The 16,973-nt window shown below is 34.3% G+C and overlaps 1 protein-coding gene across 2 annotated transcripts in view; it reads left to right on the top strand.

Annotated features, from left to right (window-relative positions):
- Positions 1–16,973, top strand: part of LOC120540895 (splicing factor SWAP) — a 79,346-nt gene that overhangs the window by 47,907 nt on the left and 14,466 nt on the right. For both annotated transcript variants that reach the window (XM_039772044.1, XM_039772045.1), the window contains exons 17-18: positions 6,514–6,687; positions 8,097–8,172. In XM_039772044.1, the coding sequence (XP_039627978.1) occupies positions 6,514–6,687; positions 8,097–8,172 (250 nt within the window). The remainder of the gene's footprint in view (positions 1–6,513; positions 6,688–8,096; positions 8,173–16,973) is intronic.

The following is a 16,973-nucleotide window of genomic DNA, read 5'->3' as shown; positions in this document are numbered from 1 at the left end:
TTGAATTTTTTTCTCCCACTGAATAATGCCAAGTGCCATCATCACTTTATAAAATGTTTTACATGTGGAAAAAGTAAAAAAAAATAAAAATATGTCCTGGTAAATCTCAACTTACCCTCTTGATTTCGCATCATCCAGTCCCTTGCTCTGTTATTTGTGTTTTTGGGATGATGAGAATAGCAACGAAGGAATGTGCTGCTTCACGTTGTAATTTCTCTAAGTTTAGTAGAGACCTGTGCTGGAATTGAAATAATTTGCTCTTATAAAGGGCTTTCTTCTAAATACATAAGCTACTCTTTACTTTTTGGTAAAAAAGCTAAATAAATGGTCATTGGTTCCACATAGCACAGAATTGCTGTCTTTTGTTGCCACTTTTGTAATTCCTCTTCATCGTAATGTTCCCCTTGCATTGGTTTTAAGGAGTGACAAAATACTGTATGTGACATAAAAATAAAATGTGTGTTGGGAATAATGGAGTACATTGTCTAATGTGTCTTTGTCAGCATGTTACCTGTCACCTTTTACATAAAGCAATTAATAGCAGTAGACCAGTTTTTTTGTATGACTTAAATTGATTACATTTTATTTCAAGATGTTTTTGAGATTATAAGAGTTTTTGTTATGAGAATAGTTGAGAATAGATGCTTGTTTTATTCTGCTTGTTTATGCCTGCCTTGTGCTAATTGTGTGAATCTGAGGCAGTGGTACAATGTGTGAAATTTAAAGTCATTCTTGTAGAGAACATTTTTTTTCTACCCCTACGCAAGATTGAAATGTTTGCCTGTCCTTATTAGTATTGTCAGAAATGTATTTGGTGGTGAAGTTGCTTGTTGTTATGCCTTGTAAATAATTGAACACACATCTTAGAAGCAGTGCAGATTGTGCTTCTGGTTGTGATGTACTAAGGGTGTAGATAGAGGTACTTGACAATTGAAAACTTCACAGAACATTTACAAATAATGACAAATTTTCTCAGTACTGGGCTTGCGTATTAAGTATCTGAAATTGCTGCATTGTAACTTGTAATCTAAACGTATACGGTTCTTAATAATGAATAAGGGTGGAGTGGTGACTCTAAGGATTGGGTTCTGTGGGTTCAAATCCTGTAAATGCCAGAAATGACTCTACTCCGTTGGTCTCTTGAGCAAGGCACAAAAAACAAACAACTGTAATTGTTTTGTCCTGGGTGTGACATTATTCTGCATTCAGCCCTGCAAGCAGGTCCTCAAATTTACAGGTAAAACTCGAGGTTGGTGGCAGGATTGGCATTCCAGCCTCCCATAAAAAAAAAAAAAAATAAAACTGTTCCAGTGTGGTTCTGAGGTGTCACTAGCTTCACTCAGGTTCCAGTCCAGGTGGTTCATTTTATAGTGGGTTTGGCAACATTCTATCAACGCATGCTCCCAACCTCCCTCTCTCCCTCTCTCTCTCTCTCTCTATCTCTCACTTTTTAATAATGAATATCAATAGTAAGTATAGTATCTTGTTTTCAGCTGCTTGTAGTAAGTATTATTTCTTCAGTCAAATACTTCATTTTTAATATTTAGGTGGCTAATTCACACTTCCATTTGGTTTAGCAGTCCAAAAGGCACAAACATTTCTTTATTATGACTATAATTACATAGACTATTTGTAGCATTGGAATAAACCTATTTTTAATGGAAACACAATTATATCACCATTAAAGCTAATTTACCAATTTTATAGATTACAATTGTAGTGCTCAAATTTCTTTGATAAACTTTAGCCAGTATGTTTAGCCTTGCCATGTAAGAATAGACTTTCTATCTTCATTAACACAGCAGGAAGCCTAGAAAATGTATAGTACTCCACTGAGGGGAAGTCAGACTATTGAAACTATTGCAGAAATTCAGTACAGATCTGCTGAATACCTGCGGTGCTGTGTTGTACTTCCATTGTGTAGACTCGAAGAAGACCTGTGTTTCATATATGTACTTCAATAAAAATGATAGCTGGAGAAAAATTTGTGCAGCTGCCATACATTTCATACCTGCATAATTATTTGCGTAATTATTTTTCATGTACTTTCTCATTCCAGTTGAGCTTTGATCTCTCCCTCTTGCTTTTTCTCTATGTCTGTCCCTGAAATAATTTTGAATAAAAAATGCAGAAAACCTTCATGGCATATGATTATTATTCTTTTTATTTATTTAAACTTATTGAAAAGACTTGAGATTTACCTTGTGAAACCAAACATCTTAATATCTCAGAAACCACTTACTGTGGTTGCTTTGCCTTCCTTTAATCATTTGTTGCACATATCGTGTCATTTTTGGTGTATTTTATATTAGTTAATCATGGCAGGGAGTTAGACTTCTCATCATTTAAGGGCGTTGTTCCACTGGACTTTTTATATTGTCCAACACGGTATACTAGTGAAAAATCAAGGCTTCAATAAACTATAGTGGGAAATAAGACTATATTTAAAATGGAAGAATTTTTCTCTGCATCTTTTTTTTTTTAATTTTCTTGATGTTCATTTTGTATCTTATATTATTTAACTTATTTGGGTATATCCTGCTCTTTATTGACTTAGCTAATTGCATTATTAGCAAAGCACGACTTACGGTGATGTAAAAATGATAGCTGGAACTAGGAAAACATAATACTTGTGATATTATATTGGTTACAGTCAATAATGGATTGGTATTGGTATTTATTGGTAGTAGTTTAATGTCCTCGCAACCATATAGTCCAGCCATAGTCCTGGTGCTGCCTGTCTTGCTATGTGGTTGTGAGACATGGATGCTATCCAGTGACCTGAGATAAAGACTGGACTCCTCGGTGGTTTGACTTTGTGCTGCTCATGGAGTCCCCAATTAGGCACATTACCAGCATTGTGAGGGAGCATCAGTTACGGCACTACGGCCATGTGGCACGATTCCCCAAGTGTTATAAAGCTTGTAAGATCCTTATTGTTAAGGACCCGAGTGGCTGGACCAGACCACACCTGGCTACAGCAGATAGAATGTCATTTCTGGAGGATGGGACTGGACTGCGTGTCTGCCTGGGGGGTTGCCAACCGGGATCCCGAGGAGTTTGGTCGTGTAGTGGGTGCGGCAACACACTGTACCAGTGCATGCTCCCCGACTTGACTTGTTTAATGTCAATTATTTTTGGAATTTTAGATTACTTTGGTGACATCATCTATATACTGTATATTTCACTAAGGGCACGCAAGACAGAGAGCCACGCCCACCAATTCACAGAGCCCCGCATGCCAACTCTAAGACCATGAGATACGCTTTGAGGGTAGTTTTAAAATGTGTTATTGAATCGAGCTGATGTATATGAGAGAGAAGAGAATTCCCTTGTTGAGGAGCACTGGGAGAGACGCTCGAGCTCCCATAGCACAGAGTTTGATGTGTGGTACAGAAAGTACAGCTGCAGATGAGAATCAGAGTGAGCGAGAAGAATGTCAGTCTGTAGGAGATCAGTGAGGTTGTGGAGAGCTTTAAATGTTAAGAGCGGTATTTAGTATTGTATTCTGTAGTTAACAGGGAGTCAGTGAAGTTGAGAGAGAATCGGTGTAATATGTTCAGTGGATTTAGAACTGCAGGTTATTATCCTGGCAGCAGAATTTTGAATAAATTGTAAGCAATGGATATGTTTTTGTGGGATGACAGATAGAATAGCATTACAGAAATCTATACGTGAGGTGACTCGGGCATTAACCAATACTTTAGTACTGTGTTGTGTAAGAACAGGACGAAGTCTAGAAATGTTTTGGAGATGGAAGAAAGCAGTCCGAGAAATGTTACTTATACGGGAGGAATTATATTATTATTATTGCCATTATTAGTGTATAAATGGATATAAATAATTGCATGTAAACGATTCGACAAAATCTGTTGTATGTAAACGATACCGTTTAAAATGTTATTGTTTTTTCATCAGAAAACCCAGTTTATACGTCTACCGGTATTAGTTTAAATGGCTCTTTTACCATGCACAATAGGGCGGCCGCGCTGACTTACTGTGTCGACTTGGCAACACAGTGAATACGGCGTCTATCTATATATGACTATGTTTTACGTAGCCTGCTACAGGAAGGTATACTCTCTCGACCATTGGCATTGGTTTCGCTCCTTGTTATTTTCCTGCGACAGTGGTTTCCTAAGCCTTTGTTATACTGAATTCCTTTCTCACCGTTTTCCGTTCCTATTCTTACACCGCAGGGCTTCGGCTAGTTAAGTATATTGCACATGTTACTCTCTGTAATTCATGCTGTAGGGTGAATTATATGTAGGCAGAAGTAAGGTTAAAAAAAGTAGTAATATTAATCTAAGTTTAATTAGTTGTCTAATTAACAATGCCTGAACCTGTACTTTAAAATGGAAGAACCTGCATAGTTTTCAGATCAATCTTGTGATACTTTGTTTGTTAAGCTGTTGTTACATAGCATTGAAATATTCTGTCAAGACAGCCTAAAAGCAGCATAATTAAAAAACTAAATATTGTTTAGAGGTGTGAATTGCCAGAGACCTTATAATGCAATATTTGTCATGCACTTGAGTAATGATATTTTAATAATGTAAGTTTCATGTTTTAAAATTAATAGATGTTTTTTATTCCCATTTATTTAATGGAAACTAAAGTTGAAATCATTTTCCTTCAAGTAATGGTGAAGCCATTAAGAAAACGTTTCATTAAGTTAGTCCCACCTAACCTCCTTAGAGTTAGACCCGAGTAAAATCGTTAAGCCCGATTGTCACTAAGGCAGTGGTATAGATGTGCATTGCATAACACCTGAGTAATACTTGGCCTGTAAAAGTGCTAACAGCATTCGTGCCAAACGTTACTTGGGCAACGGTACAGGCATCTCTTGCCTATTTGTCAGACCCAAGTGTTACCCGGGCAACAGTGTAAACACATCTTCTCTTAGCCTCATAATGGTGTCCTGTAAGAAATGCATCTCATCAGCAGTGATGACAAGATGCATCTGTCTTCAGGCAGTGAAACTGAAACCGTCAGTACAGCCAAAAGTGTTTCTGGTGAATCTGAAAGTGATGCTTGTGTCACTCACACATATGCAATGTGTTGTTCATATTATTATTGTTATTATTATTTGTATCATTATTTATACTGTTGGTGTGTTGCACATTTTACAGTAAAAAGATGAGATTTAATAAAAATGTAATTTTTCAAGCCAAAAAAAATGCAATGCCTTTTACAGTTTTTGAAAAAATGTTACTCTAAGGAGGTTAAGTATAAGTTAACTGTGTGAAGAGATCTCAGTAGGCCCCACGGTTACTGGAGATACCCCATAATGGTCATTATGGTAGCATATATTGTCAGTGTTTACCACTGAATTAACCCTTGTGACATCAGCTCCTGTGTCTGTAGTCAAACTGTCTAACAGATTAGAATATTTCATCTTTAAAATATTGTTTGGATTTACATAATTGCTGTGTATCTTTAATTCATTTGGGTTGTTTGAATTAGACCATTAACATTCTATTTTCAGAAAAAAACACATCATATATAAACAACATATTTTGTGACCTTAATCATGAATAAAAGTTCCACTTTTTAACCATTCGGAATATTTGTTTACTACAAAAATGGATGTTTGTTGTCTTTCTTTTGCTCATGGATTTTCAATGCAACTCAGAACTTAAGCCATTTAGAATGGGAGCAACCAACCTGTTCACCGGAGCGGTTACCACTAGCATGAATGTAAGATGTAATTTCAGATGAGCCTTTGTGTGCTTCTGTCCTTTGGAGCTGGAGGGACAGTCCTAGTTTTTAATGGAGTAGATTAATTGATTTTAGTATTAGAGTGTTTGAAAATTGAATGTTTCATTTCTTTTGTAACCTTATGTAAAATATAATGAACCCAAATGTTTGACTTGAAATTGATACCTTTGGTGCAAAATTCTTGGCAGCAGTTCCAATGTTTTTAAGCGCAAATGTGAATTTTGTTGAACAAGTAACAAGAAAAAAGATTGCTTATACTTAACATTTGGTGATTTGCTAAAAAAAAATTAGAACTGCTGCATAGATTCATTTATCAGCATGTGGTGTAGTGACAACAATTTTTCAGTACTTGGGTGTATCAGTCCTGCTCCCACCTCTAATATCATTGCTGCAACTAATCATGCTTCCATTTCGAACAATTAAGAAATAATATAAAAGATTTAGATGAAAAGATTAATTTGATATTAATTGCTAGTTAGACTAATTAGTAAAAGCCAAAATTATTTGGAGAGAAATATTTACTCTTTTATCTAAGCTGTCAATATAAACCAAAATGCAGGAAATAACAAAAAATGATACCAGTATTACCTGATATTGACACAGAAATGTGTCCTTACACGAAATGTTCTAGTACACCTTAGATCTGGGTCTCCCTCTTACAGGTCACTCTTAGGCAGCTACATTTTTCAGGGTTTAAATCCACCAGTTCTGGCTGAATTTCTTAAAGTTGGGTTTCTGTTGCCTCTGTTTTCAGCTTGCAATTTAAATATTTTTATCTAAATTATTTTTTAGGTCTCCACATGAAAGGAAAAAGAAGAGAAGTTCAAAGTCGCAGATTAAATCTAAAGTTCAATCCCGATCACCTTCGTCCTCTCCAAAACATACATCTAATAATAAGCCATCCTCGGCACATTCTACCAGTATATCTCCTGCAGAAAGCAGAGGTTCCAGTCAAGAACGATCGAGGTATTTTTTAACAGTACAATTCTTGGTTTTATAAGTTGTATACTTCTCATCCGGATTTCATGTGCTTATTTTAAGTTGGGTCAAGCCTTATTTCTTTCATTATTCAGTAATTAACCAGCCTGGTGATTAGATGTGTTACTTTTGTCAACACAGTTCCAAGGTATGAACGTTTCTTTCTGGTACAAAGGCTTTGTCTGTTTTTTAGTGCTCTTTTATGAATGATGTGAGTTTGAAAACACTTTCTAACACTTTATTTGCCTTGGTCATGTTTACCAACTTGACTTGAAGTTAAAGAGGAGATTGTGTTACAGGCTTCTAGAATTTTGTCAATAGAGAATAGCCCTTTAATGCTGAGGTGGATGTTACTTCTTTTTTTATTAAAACAAATTGATGTTGGACATGCATCATTTAGCTACCAGCTACTAAACAGACAACATCATTTCCTCTCAGGTACCATGCATTTAGTCATTAATACTATCAAAGGAAGGACTCGTTTAGGAAATAACATGTAAACATAATGTGTAGTGTCACAAATTTAGCAGGAGAATATTAGTTTTTGAATACAGTAGAGAAGAGATGTCTTCTGCTTGGATTTGAATATGAAGAATGGAGAAGCTTCAGAAACAGACACAGGAGATTAAGGAATGAATTAAAATAATGCAAGTAAAAAAGTAATGAAGCCATGTCAAAGAGCCACTGCTTTTGAGACGGAGAGATTAAGGTGCTGTGTTAAGATGTTTTGTAGATGGTAAAAAAGCATTTGATGATAGCTGTGAGGTAATAAACTCAGAAGAGGTGAAAGGTTGCTTAGTCAGATTCATTGAGAAAGAGTCAGGTTAGTGAATAGTATTCAAATGCTAATTACTTTAGCTTGTGACATCTGCATGCAACAAATGTATTTGTTGTCTTTTTGTTTTTTTAGACTGTTAGTGTTTCCAATCAAACCATTTATAAATGATTTAAGCTTTAATAACTCTTATCAGCTTTGTTTTTTTATGTGTAAATTTGATACACTTTGGAAATCTTAGCAAAAAATGGTTAACTATAAACAAGAGGCTACATTGGAATAAGTAGGTCAGAAAACAGGTACATACTGTAGATTGTAATCTATTTATAATGTTAATGTGCTAGTGTAATGTAGTAACTTCCCAATTCCTTTTTTTTTTTTTTTTTTTTTTACTGTTTTTGGGGTTTTTTTCTCTCCCATTTTCTTTAGCTCTTTGTAGTTGGTATTCTGTATGTAACCCTGATAACTGAAGGCTAGCTAGGGCCAAAATTCCTTCAGTGCTTTTATAGAAATGTAAAATAAACATTAATGAAACAAAGTTAAATTTAACATAAGTAGGGCAGTGTTTTTGTTTAAAGTATTGTCTTGTTTTTTTCTTAATTTGGCTTATTCTTATTTATAGCAGGGGGGATTCTCAGGAAAAAGAAAAAGAAGTTTCTTCAGCAATTGTGTCATCAGTGCAGTCTAAAATCACTCAGGTAAGAATTATATATTTGTTTGCTAATGAGCTTAGTGTGTGTTTCTTTGATAATCAAGTAACACATCATGATGTTAAACTTAATATGCTAAAAAGGAACTGCATACAGTATTCATGCTGCCTGCCCGAGTAAATGATAATTGAAGCAACTGACCACACATTTGTCGTTAGTTCCATTGGAACTGTACCAGTTTGCATGGAGTGTGGAATTGGCCTTGCATTAGCCTGGTGTCTCCATTAGTGTTAATTCTTGCCTTGTGTCTAGTGTTATCAGGGTAATATTCACATTTCCCTCCAACTAGATGGTAGGATTTAAAAAAAATGGGTATATAGTTATTTAAATTATTGTTTATTCATCCATTTTTTTAATCTACAAATACATAATGAATTGAGGCTTTTACAATAGTAATCAAAAATTGCTGTGATTCCAGTCTATTACAAGGAAGACATCTCATACCATGCCAATCTGTCTGTTTCCTTTTGGACAGTGAAAAGAAATAGATTTACAGTTTTTCTCGATTGCTAAGATGCATTTTCCAAAATGTTAACGTCTGTCAAGGAACTCTTAAGTGCATTTCCCAAGTCTGTAAAGGCAGTTATCACAACACTGTATCACAAGTGGAAAAGAACCAAAAATGCCCAAAACATTTGCAAGATGTACCAAAACACACAAATAAATCTTTAGTAAAATATTGTCTTCATAAAGAGCGCACACTTGAACAATGCATGGGGGTTAGCCCACAAAAAATGCTATGTACTTGAACAAATCCAGGCACACCATTTATTTTGTTTTCAATATAAAATATACACACATGTGCAACAAAATTCCAGCATACATTCAAATATAACTTCCAAATAATTACATGAAACAAAATCTGTTTTTTACAACAAAAAAAAAAAACTTTATCAAACTTATGGAGATGTCCTGTATTGTAAATACAATGCAACTATAATTTCAAGCCATCTCAGCATCCAGTCTGTCTTCTGTGTTTGGCCACTACACTTCATCAACATCACATCTGATGTGTTGTTTTCCAAGGCAGAGGGTCAGGAACTTTTTGAATGTTGCATTCACGAATCAGCATGCTTCCTTGGTGATGTCTTCACAAATAGCATCCATTGCCCTCAGTAGAGACATCTGGTCATGGGCAGGTGGTTATATGCATGCTACCTCCACATCAACATGAATTCCCATATTGGATTGAGGAACGGTGAATAGGGTGGTACAAACTTCATTAACACATGTTCATGAGCAGTAAACCATTCCCTATCAGAATTTGAGGGGTGAAAACTTACATTGTCCCATATAACTACACACTGTGACATATCAGGTCTTACCACTCCCCTCTCTTTCCTAGGAATGAGAGCATTATAAATCCCTACTAAGAAATCAACGAGACGAGCTGTGTTATAGGGTCCAGTGATGGGAACGTAATGGATTACATCCTTCCTCTGTTATTACAGCATACATCAACAACAGCATTTATTTGTATAGCACATTTTCATACAAATGATGGAGCTCAAAGTGCTTACATGATGAAGAAAGTGAAAAAAAGATAAAATAAATAAGAAAATGCAATTAGGGAACACTGATTAACGTAGAATAAAAGTAAGGTCCGATGGCCAGGGAGGACAGAAAAAACAAAAAAACTCCAGGCAGCTGGAGAAAAAAATTAAATCTGCAGGGGTTCCTAGGCCACGAGACCACCCAGCCCCCTCTAGGCATTCTGTCTAATATAGATGACCTCATTGTATTCAAGGATCACATGGAAGAACTTGATGATGCTGGTCATGTGGACTTCTGGCCTTTAATCCATCTATGTAGGGACATCACAGTGCTTTGATCAGATGGTGGTGGTGCAGATCGCCACCACAAAAAAACAGAAAAAGAATAGAAGAGAAGGTAGGGGTTAGTATTTATTACAGAGCCATCAAGAATTGTATTGATAATTAAATGCATATACAGATTATCAGGATTAAACTAAAATGAAGCTATGAGAAAGCCATGTTAAAAGTTAAGAGTTTTTAGCAGTTTTTTGAAGTGTTCTGCCGTATTAGCCTGGCAAATTCCTATTGGCAAGCTATTCCACTGTGGCTAGATGGCTTATTATTTTTCTGCCACATCACATGACTTTGTTCATGTTGAATCCTGCTTCATCCACGTTTACAAACATGTATGCCGTGTTACTCACTTCCAGCTCCATCACTCTGTGCAAAGATAAAATCAGCATATCAGATCAAATTGCAAATGAACATCCACTAGTATAACACACCACTGAAAGAAAAAAAAATATGAAACTGTATGTTTAATGTATGGCCTTAAATTACATTGACATATTGAAGGGAAAAACCTTACTGTACCGCCACAACCCTCTCATTACTTTTGGAAACAGGAACCCTGTAAAGCTGTTTCATTGTTACAGCATGTCTCTTCAGCATCTTATCTATAGTAAAAAAAACTGACATAGGTGATGTCATATTGTAGAATGGTGCTATGGTTGCCACAGAGTCTAATGACATTGTTGGCCCTCACCATGTCAACAGTCACTATCTCTTTTTCCGGCCTCTGCCACCAGAATGGGGAAGTGGTACAATCCTGAAATGGCACAAACATGAATGCAAAAGTTCAAATATCTGTTATAGTCTGCAATTACCAAGTTTACACAGAAACAGTAAAATATATATGCAGTGTGCTTGGATTTTGGTTATATAACTGTTTTAATTTCTGAACTTTCATATTATGGATGCCACAGGTACCTCAGCCATGCTTATGCCATGCTTTATTACATGGTCAACAATTAAATAAAAATTTAACTGTGTATTATTATTATTTGTGCTGCCCTAATTTTTGCGGCATCGATAATGTCATAGTTTATCAAGAATCACAACTGTCTGAACCCATGGAGGTTTTTCTATCCATGGTCAAGACAGTCTCTTTTTTTTCTTAACTGCATAACACTTAATTGCTAATTGACTATGTCTTTACCAGTAGCAACAAGCTTCCCTATGTTTATGTCTTGCCATTATGATGCTATTGTTAAACCTGACTATGCTATAATCCACCTTGCTAATGGTAGCTCAACAGCAAGAATCTTCATCAGTGTATTCTGGAACAATTCAGAAAACACTCAAAGTTTATTTAAGGAGAAAAATAATCTCCCACACATCATTCAGTAACAAATTTCAAACCAGAAAAGCAATGGAAAAATTGATGATATTTTTATATTTGAAAATGAATATCCAAAGTTGCTTACTGCTCACCTTTGCAGAAAGGCAAGCCTCCGAAGTACAAAATTAGAGTTACAGACCACAAGATAAACAGAGCAACTAACAAATTACTTTTGGATACAAGGAAAAAGCTAATAAGGGTTTTAGCTTAACAAATACGAGAAGTTTGGTATAAAGTTACAGAAATCAATAATGTATCTGTAATACAAATTATTTAACATGAAAGAACAGATGACATATTTAAGGTATTCTATAAGATGTTTCAGAGCGAGGCTATTAATAGTTTTTTAGATAAAAATTGAATGCCACAGCTTAACACACCATGTTTAAAGGAGCTAGGTAAACCTCTCAGGATTTCTGAGATTTGGAATACTATCAAATCTTTATAACCTGGAAAGCAACAGGCCCAGATCAAATAAAACACCAGCTATTTTTACGGAATGTAAAGAAGAAATCCTTCTGCCTAAAGCATTACTGATCTAAACAAGGAGTTTTTCTATGTAAAGCATCACATCAGGAATTAATCAGTTTTATCAAAGAATAATAAAAAAACAGATAAACCTTCTAGGGATCAATTTAACTTCTAAGCAGAGTTCTCAAGATTTTGGCAACAGCCCTGGGGAAAAAGTGTGAAAAAATAGCTTCCATCTATAGTGGAAAGTGTTAAACTAGGTATTGAGAAATGCTCATCTCTTCACCGACATCATTTGGGAGAACTAATATTGTTTTTTTTTTTATAATCTAAAGTTTATTTATATGTTTTTTAATTTTGTTTTTGGTGTATTAGTACAGTATATCCTTCCATAGAAAATTTGACAAAATTGTAACTATGTACATTTGTAATGCCAAGAGACAATGAATTTAAAGAATCAGTTCTGCAAGGATCTAAAGCAAGGAAAGGACATGTTAATTTTACTGTTGTTATATGCATACTTACAACCCAAGACTTAAGAAGTACGCAGAAAGAAATGTGACTGTGCACATTTGCCTTGGAATTTCCTGTTAAAAGTCTTTTTTATATGACCTCTGTATTATAAATTACCATCAGTTAAGCTCAAATCTGAGAGTTTGACACTCATGCAGAATATGATATTTACTGCAATTTTATAAAAGTCCTAAAAAAACATTGTATATAACCCTCTTGGTAGTAGTGTATGTGATGTGAGCACCTTATGAAGTTTTAAGCATATTAATCAGTCATTAGCACACTTGAAGTACCTTTTCATGATTTAGTAGGGAATAGGTAGCCTCAGTTGTATATCTGGGGAGTTTTGTACTGCTCAGTCTTGGATGTTGGATTTTCTGATAGTCTGCTCATTTCTTTTACAAAAAGAGCTACATTTGTTAGTCCTATGTTTTTTCAAGGAATATTTTAAAGATAAATTATTTCACTTATACAATTTGGTTAAAGGATATATAATATACAATTATAAAAAAACAGTGACTGTTTGGTCACATATTAGTGTAAAACCACTCAAGCTCCTTTTATAATCTAGTTTTGTTTACGATCTGTTTTGCAGCTCAGTTTTATCCCCATATGAATAGACACAAACAAATTGCCACAAGTGTATATATATATATATATATATATATGTGTATATATATATATATATATATATATGTGTGTGTGTGTGTATGCATATATATATATATATATATATATATATATATATATATATATATATATATATATATATATAGTGTGATGGATGGCCGGAGATCCAGCGCGGATGGGACGTCCTTTTCAAGAGAAGACCAGGGAAATGGGTGTACTACTAGGAGTACCTCCCCTGGGACACGAGAGGGCAGCCCCCTTGGTTTACTTCGGGGCCACGGAATTGGTGCTCAGAAGCTCAACCCGGTGGCGGTCCGTGGCCACCACCAGGGGGCACCTGGACAGCTCCAGAGTGCTGCCGGATGTTAATCAAGAGACACCTAGAGTACTTCTGGGTACACTATAAAGGAGGCTGTCTCACTCCATTCAGGGGCCAGAGTCGGGAAGAGGAGGATGAAGCTGAGGAAGGAAGGAGAAGAGGCGGCACAAGAAAAAGGACTGAGTACTGTGTATATTGAGGCACTGTGTTGTGTGTGGTATGTTTGAAGGAATAAAACTTTTGTGTTTTGTACATACCCTGTCTGTCTGTGTCCGTGTCCTGGTTTTCTACTATATATATATATATATATATATATATTTATTTATTTATATGTATATTTATATATATATATATTTATATGTATATGTATATATATATATATATATGTATATTTATATGTATATGTATATATATATATGTGTATATATATATATTTATATGTATATGTATATATATATATATATATATGTTAGTGAATATGGTATAGTACTAGCGGGGAAAAAAAAATTATAACTAACTGTTTTTAAATGCTTGTTAAAAAAAAGCCTGTGAATGATATACCATGTGCAGTAAAACTGAAAGGTGCAATGAAAATCAACATTAAAAAGCCCTAGTATCCTAAGACTAGTTGTTTAATATGTAAACAAAAAAGACAAAGTGCTGTAAATTTTCGACTGCAGAAATTGTATATTTTTGTACAGTTGCAAGAAAATGTATAAAAATGGGAGGTTTTGTACTGTGAAATTATATTTTCCCATAGGTAGTGTTTTGATGTATTTAAATGCAGGGATTGTGCCTTGCAGACACTGAAGTTTGAGAAAGTGCAGTCTTTCGTAAATTATTTGTCATGTTGTTAGCATAAAAGTAGTGTTTGCTCCTACTGCCTTACATCTAAGTCATTTTGTTAAAAAAAAAAATGAAAGAATGTAAAAAAATAAAAATATTTTTTTATAAACGTAAATCCATTCTGGAAAAAGAAATTCATTGACAAACAAAACAAAATGTTTAGATACTTGGAACAAATGTTTGCATATTTGCTTTTGACCTTTAAGTACAACACATGTGATTAAACAGTAAGATTAGTCTTCTAAATGCACAATTTCCACAGCATGATAAAATAATAAGCTTGGTTAAAACCGTCATCAATCTTGAAAATTAGAAGTCAGTGAAGAGCTGCCTGGTACAGTATATAGCAGGTCACGTCCTTCCTGGATACCTAAGCAATTATTACAGGTATTGGTATGCTTGTTAGTGGGTTTTTTGGACCACTTTAATTTTTATGCAGAAAGATAGGAATTATTGTGTTATTGTATGCAGTCTTGTTTAGATCCAAGGCTGAAAAACTAATTAAGTTAAAAGACAGTTTAGAATTATATTTTAGTGTATTTTTGTGGGTGATTAAAATAATTTTAGTGTCAGCCACATCCCCAAGTTTTAGTATAATAAATTTCAAATCATGTAATGCAACTCTTTATAGATTGTTCCATCCAGTAATCATTCAGCTGGTTTCTGAATTATATTATAATTTATCTTATTTGTTAATACTGATTGCGAAAACTTTAAAATTAATTCTGCTTTTTGTTTATCCCTCACTTGAGTTATTTTTGATCTATTTTGATATCTAGTAGTTGTACTCTTTTTTTGGGTGGTTGTATGAAATAAAAATGCTTATCTCTATACATCAAATACTTTGCATGAATTAAGGCATGTTTCCAGACATGATGTTGAAAAAAATCAAAATAGGACAAGTTGAGATCTGTCTTTGGTCAGTAGATCAAATAAGCCTGTTTCAGACAGAGCTTTTGTTTGAAGTGCCAGTGATACCAGCAGTAAATCCAGGGTAGATGTCTCAAATGAAATAAGGCAATCTATAAATGATTTCGTTAAGTGGTTTGTTTCTCTCCACTGCGCTTAGGTATTTACGCCTGGCACAAATTAAATTAAGAGGGGTCGGATTAAAACCTTCCAGCAGGATAAAAGGGAGCTTTTTATCTTTTACTGCCAAACCCAGCTGTAGAGCTGTGTTGTCTGATTAATGCTTATAAGGAAAGATCATCTGAGTAGTGAAGAAGAGAGAAGTGGTTCTACAGATATGGTGGAAGAATTTATCTTTATTATTTAAAAGGAATGCTTTCAAACAAAGGCTATATACCCCGTACTTGGGCCTACTGTCTGCTTGTCTAACATGTCACACCTTGCATTTATTTTTGTATTGGGTTGCATTTCATACAGAGTTTCAGTATTACTTTTTAAAAGTTTGTTTTCATATAATTTGACAGATATTGTATTCCTTAATGTTTAAGCACTCTGTACTTGAGGCTAATATTTCATTGTTCTACTGCCACAAAACCAGAATGCTTGCAGAATTTACATATGATTTCTGCCTGAACCAGGTTTGTGCTTTTTTTGATGTTGTGCATGGAAATCTTTTACATATAAAAATAAAATGCAGGTTCCGTAACAGAGAAACACATTCTTAATTCAGCAACATGGCTTACAGTAATGGCTGTTTAGGAGTCACTTGATTGCTTTTGCTGTTGGTTTTTTCAGTTTTTCTTCTTCTATCTTTAAAAATACAACTTCTTTAAAATAATGGCATTATGAACCTGATAGAACAACATGTATTATGCTGTTAGTTGTACTTGCATTGTATTCCTTGGTTAGATTTTTATTTTTGCTTTTTTATTTCACTGTAGTGAGATTAATGAACTTGCTGTTTGTCAGTAGTTGATACCTTATAAATGCAGTTAATTTCAGTCGTTTGTATACTTTTTGTTCTCTATCAAGTATTACAAGGAGAGCATAGGTATGCTGTATTTTCAGTCATTTGTAATTGCAATCTCTGACTATTGATATTAATCTACTTGAGCATTTTCTGGCGCTGGACAAGTTAGAAAGGCCTACTTATGGCTTCAGAAAGATGGTTAAATAGCCTCAGTCATGATTTTTGCTAAATCAGTTTTTATTTCAGTTGTTATATTAGCATCATAATTTATTTAGTTTGCATTTTCATTTGCTGGCCTATGGATTTTGCATGCATAGATGATTATGGCCACTGTTTTCTTTATTAAGAGTCATTTGCACAGTGTGTTAGCTCGTTATCTTTGAATATTTATGGTTTATAGATTATTACAAAATGAAGGTAAAGACTGGGTTTTTTAAAAAAAGAGTTGAATGTTTGTGAGAAAAGAGAAAGCTGTTAGTTTCACTTGTTTAATTTGTTAAAAAAATCAGTAAGCAAGATGAAATTAAGCCGTATACATTTTTATGTAGAATCTTTTGTTATTTCTGATAATCAAATTATGTAGAATCAGGCTTATTGACAACACTACATTAAGTGAACATGGATGTACAGGTATGTGTAAGAGTGGTTATCTGTCATCATGGTATAGAAAATAGTAGTTAAAGAAATAGTTGGAAAATTGAAGAACGGTGCTATTTATTTAATTTTTATTGAATGGTAAAATGATTTATTATCCAGAAATTAGTTATTTTCCACAGGCTAGAAATGCTACCAAATAATTTATTGTCTCTTTTGTTGTCTTATTGCTACCAATTATTTTTTCATAAATCTTGAACATTCAGATTCTCAAGGTCACAGTACTTGTTGCATTCAATTATATTCTTAAATGCTTTCTAAAAATCCTTGGCTTTGTCTGCTCTGAGAAATTTGCAATACATATAAAATTAGTTTGTTTTA

The sequence above is a fragment of the Polypterus senegalus genome, chromosome 12 (assembly GCF_016835505.1).
Source record: "Polypterus senegalus isolate Bchr_013 chromosome 12, ASM1683550v1, whole genome shotgun sequence".
Classification (NCBI taxonomy): Eukaryota; Metazoa; Chordata; class Cladistia; order Polypteriformes; family Polypteridae; genus Polypterus; species Polypterus senegalus.
Note: the sequence above shows the minus strand (reverse complement) of the source record. Positions and strands in the feature narration are given on the sequence as shown.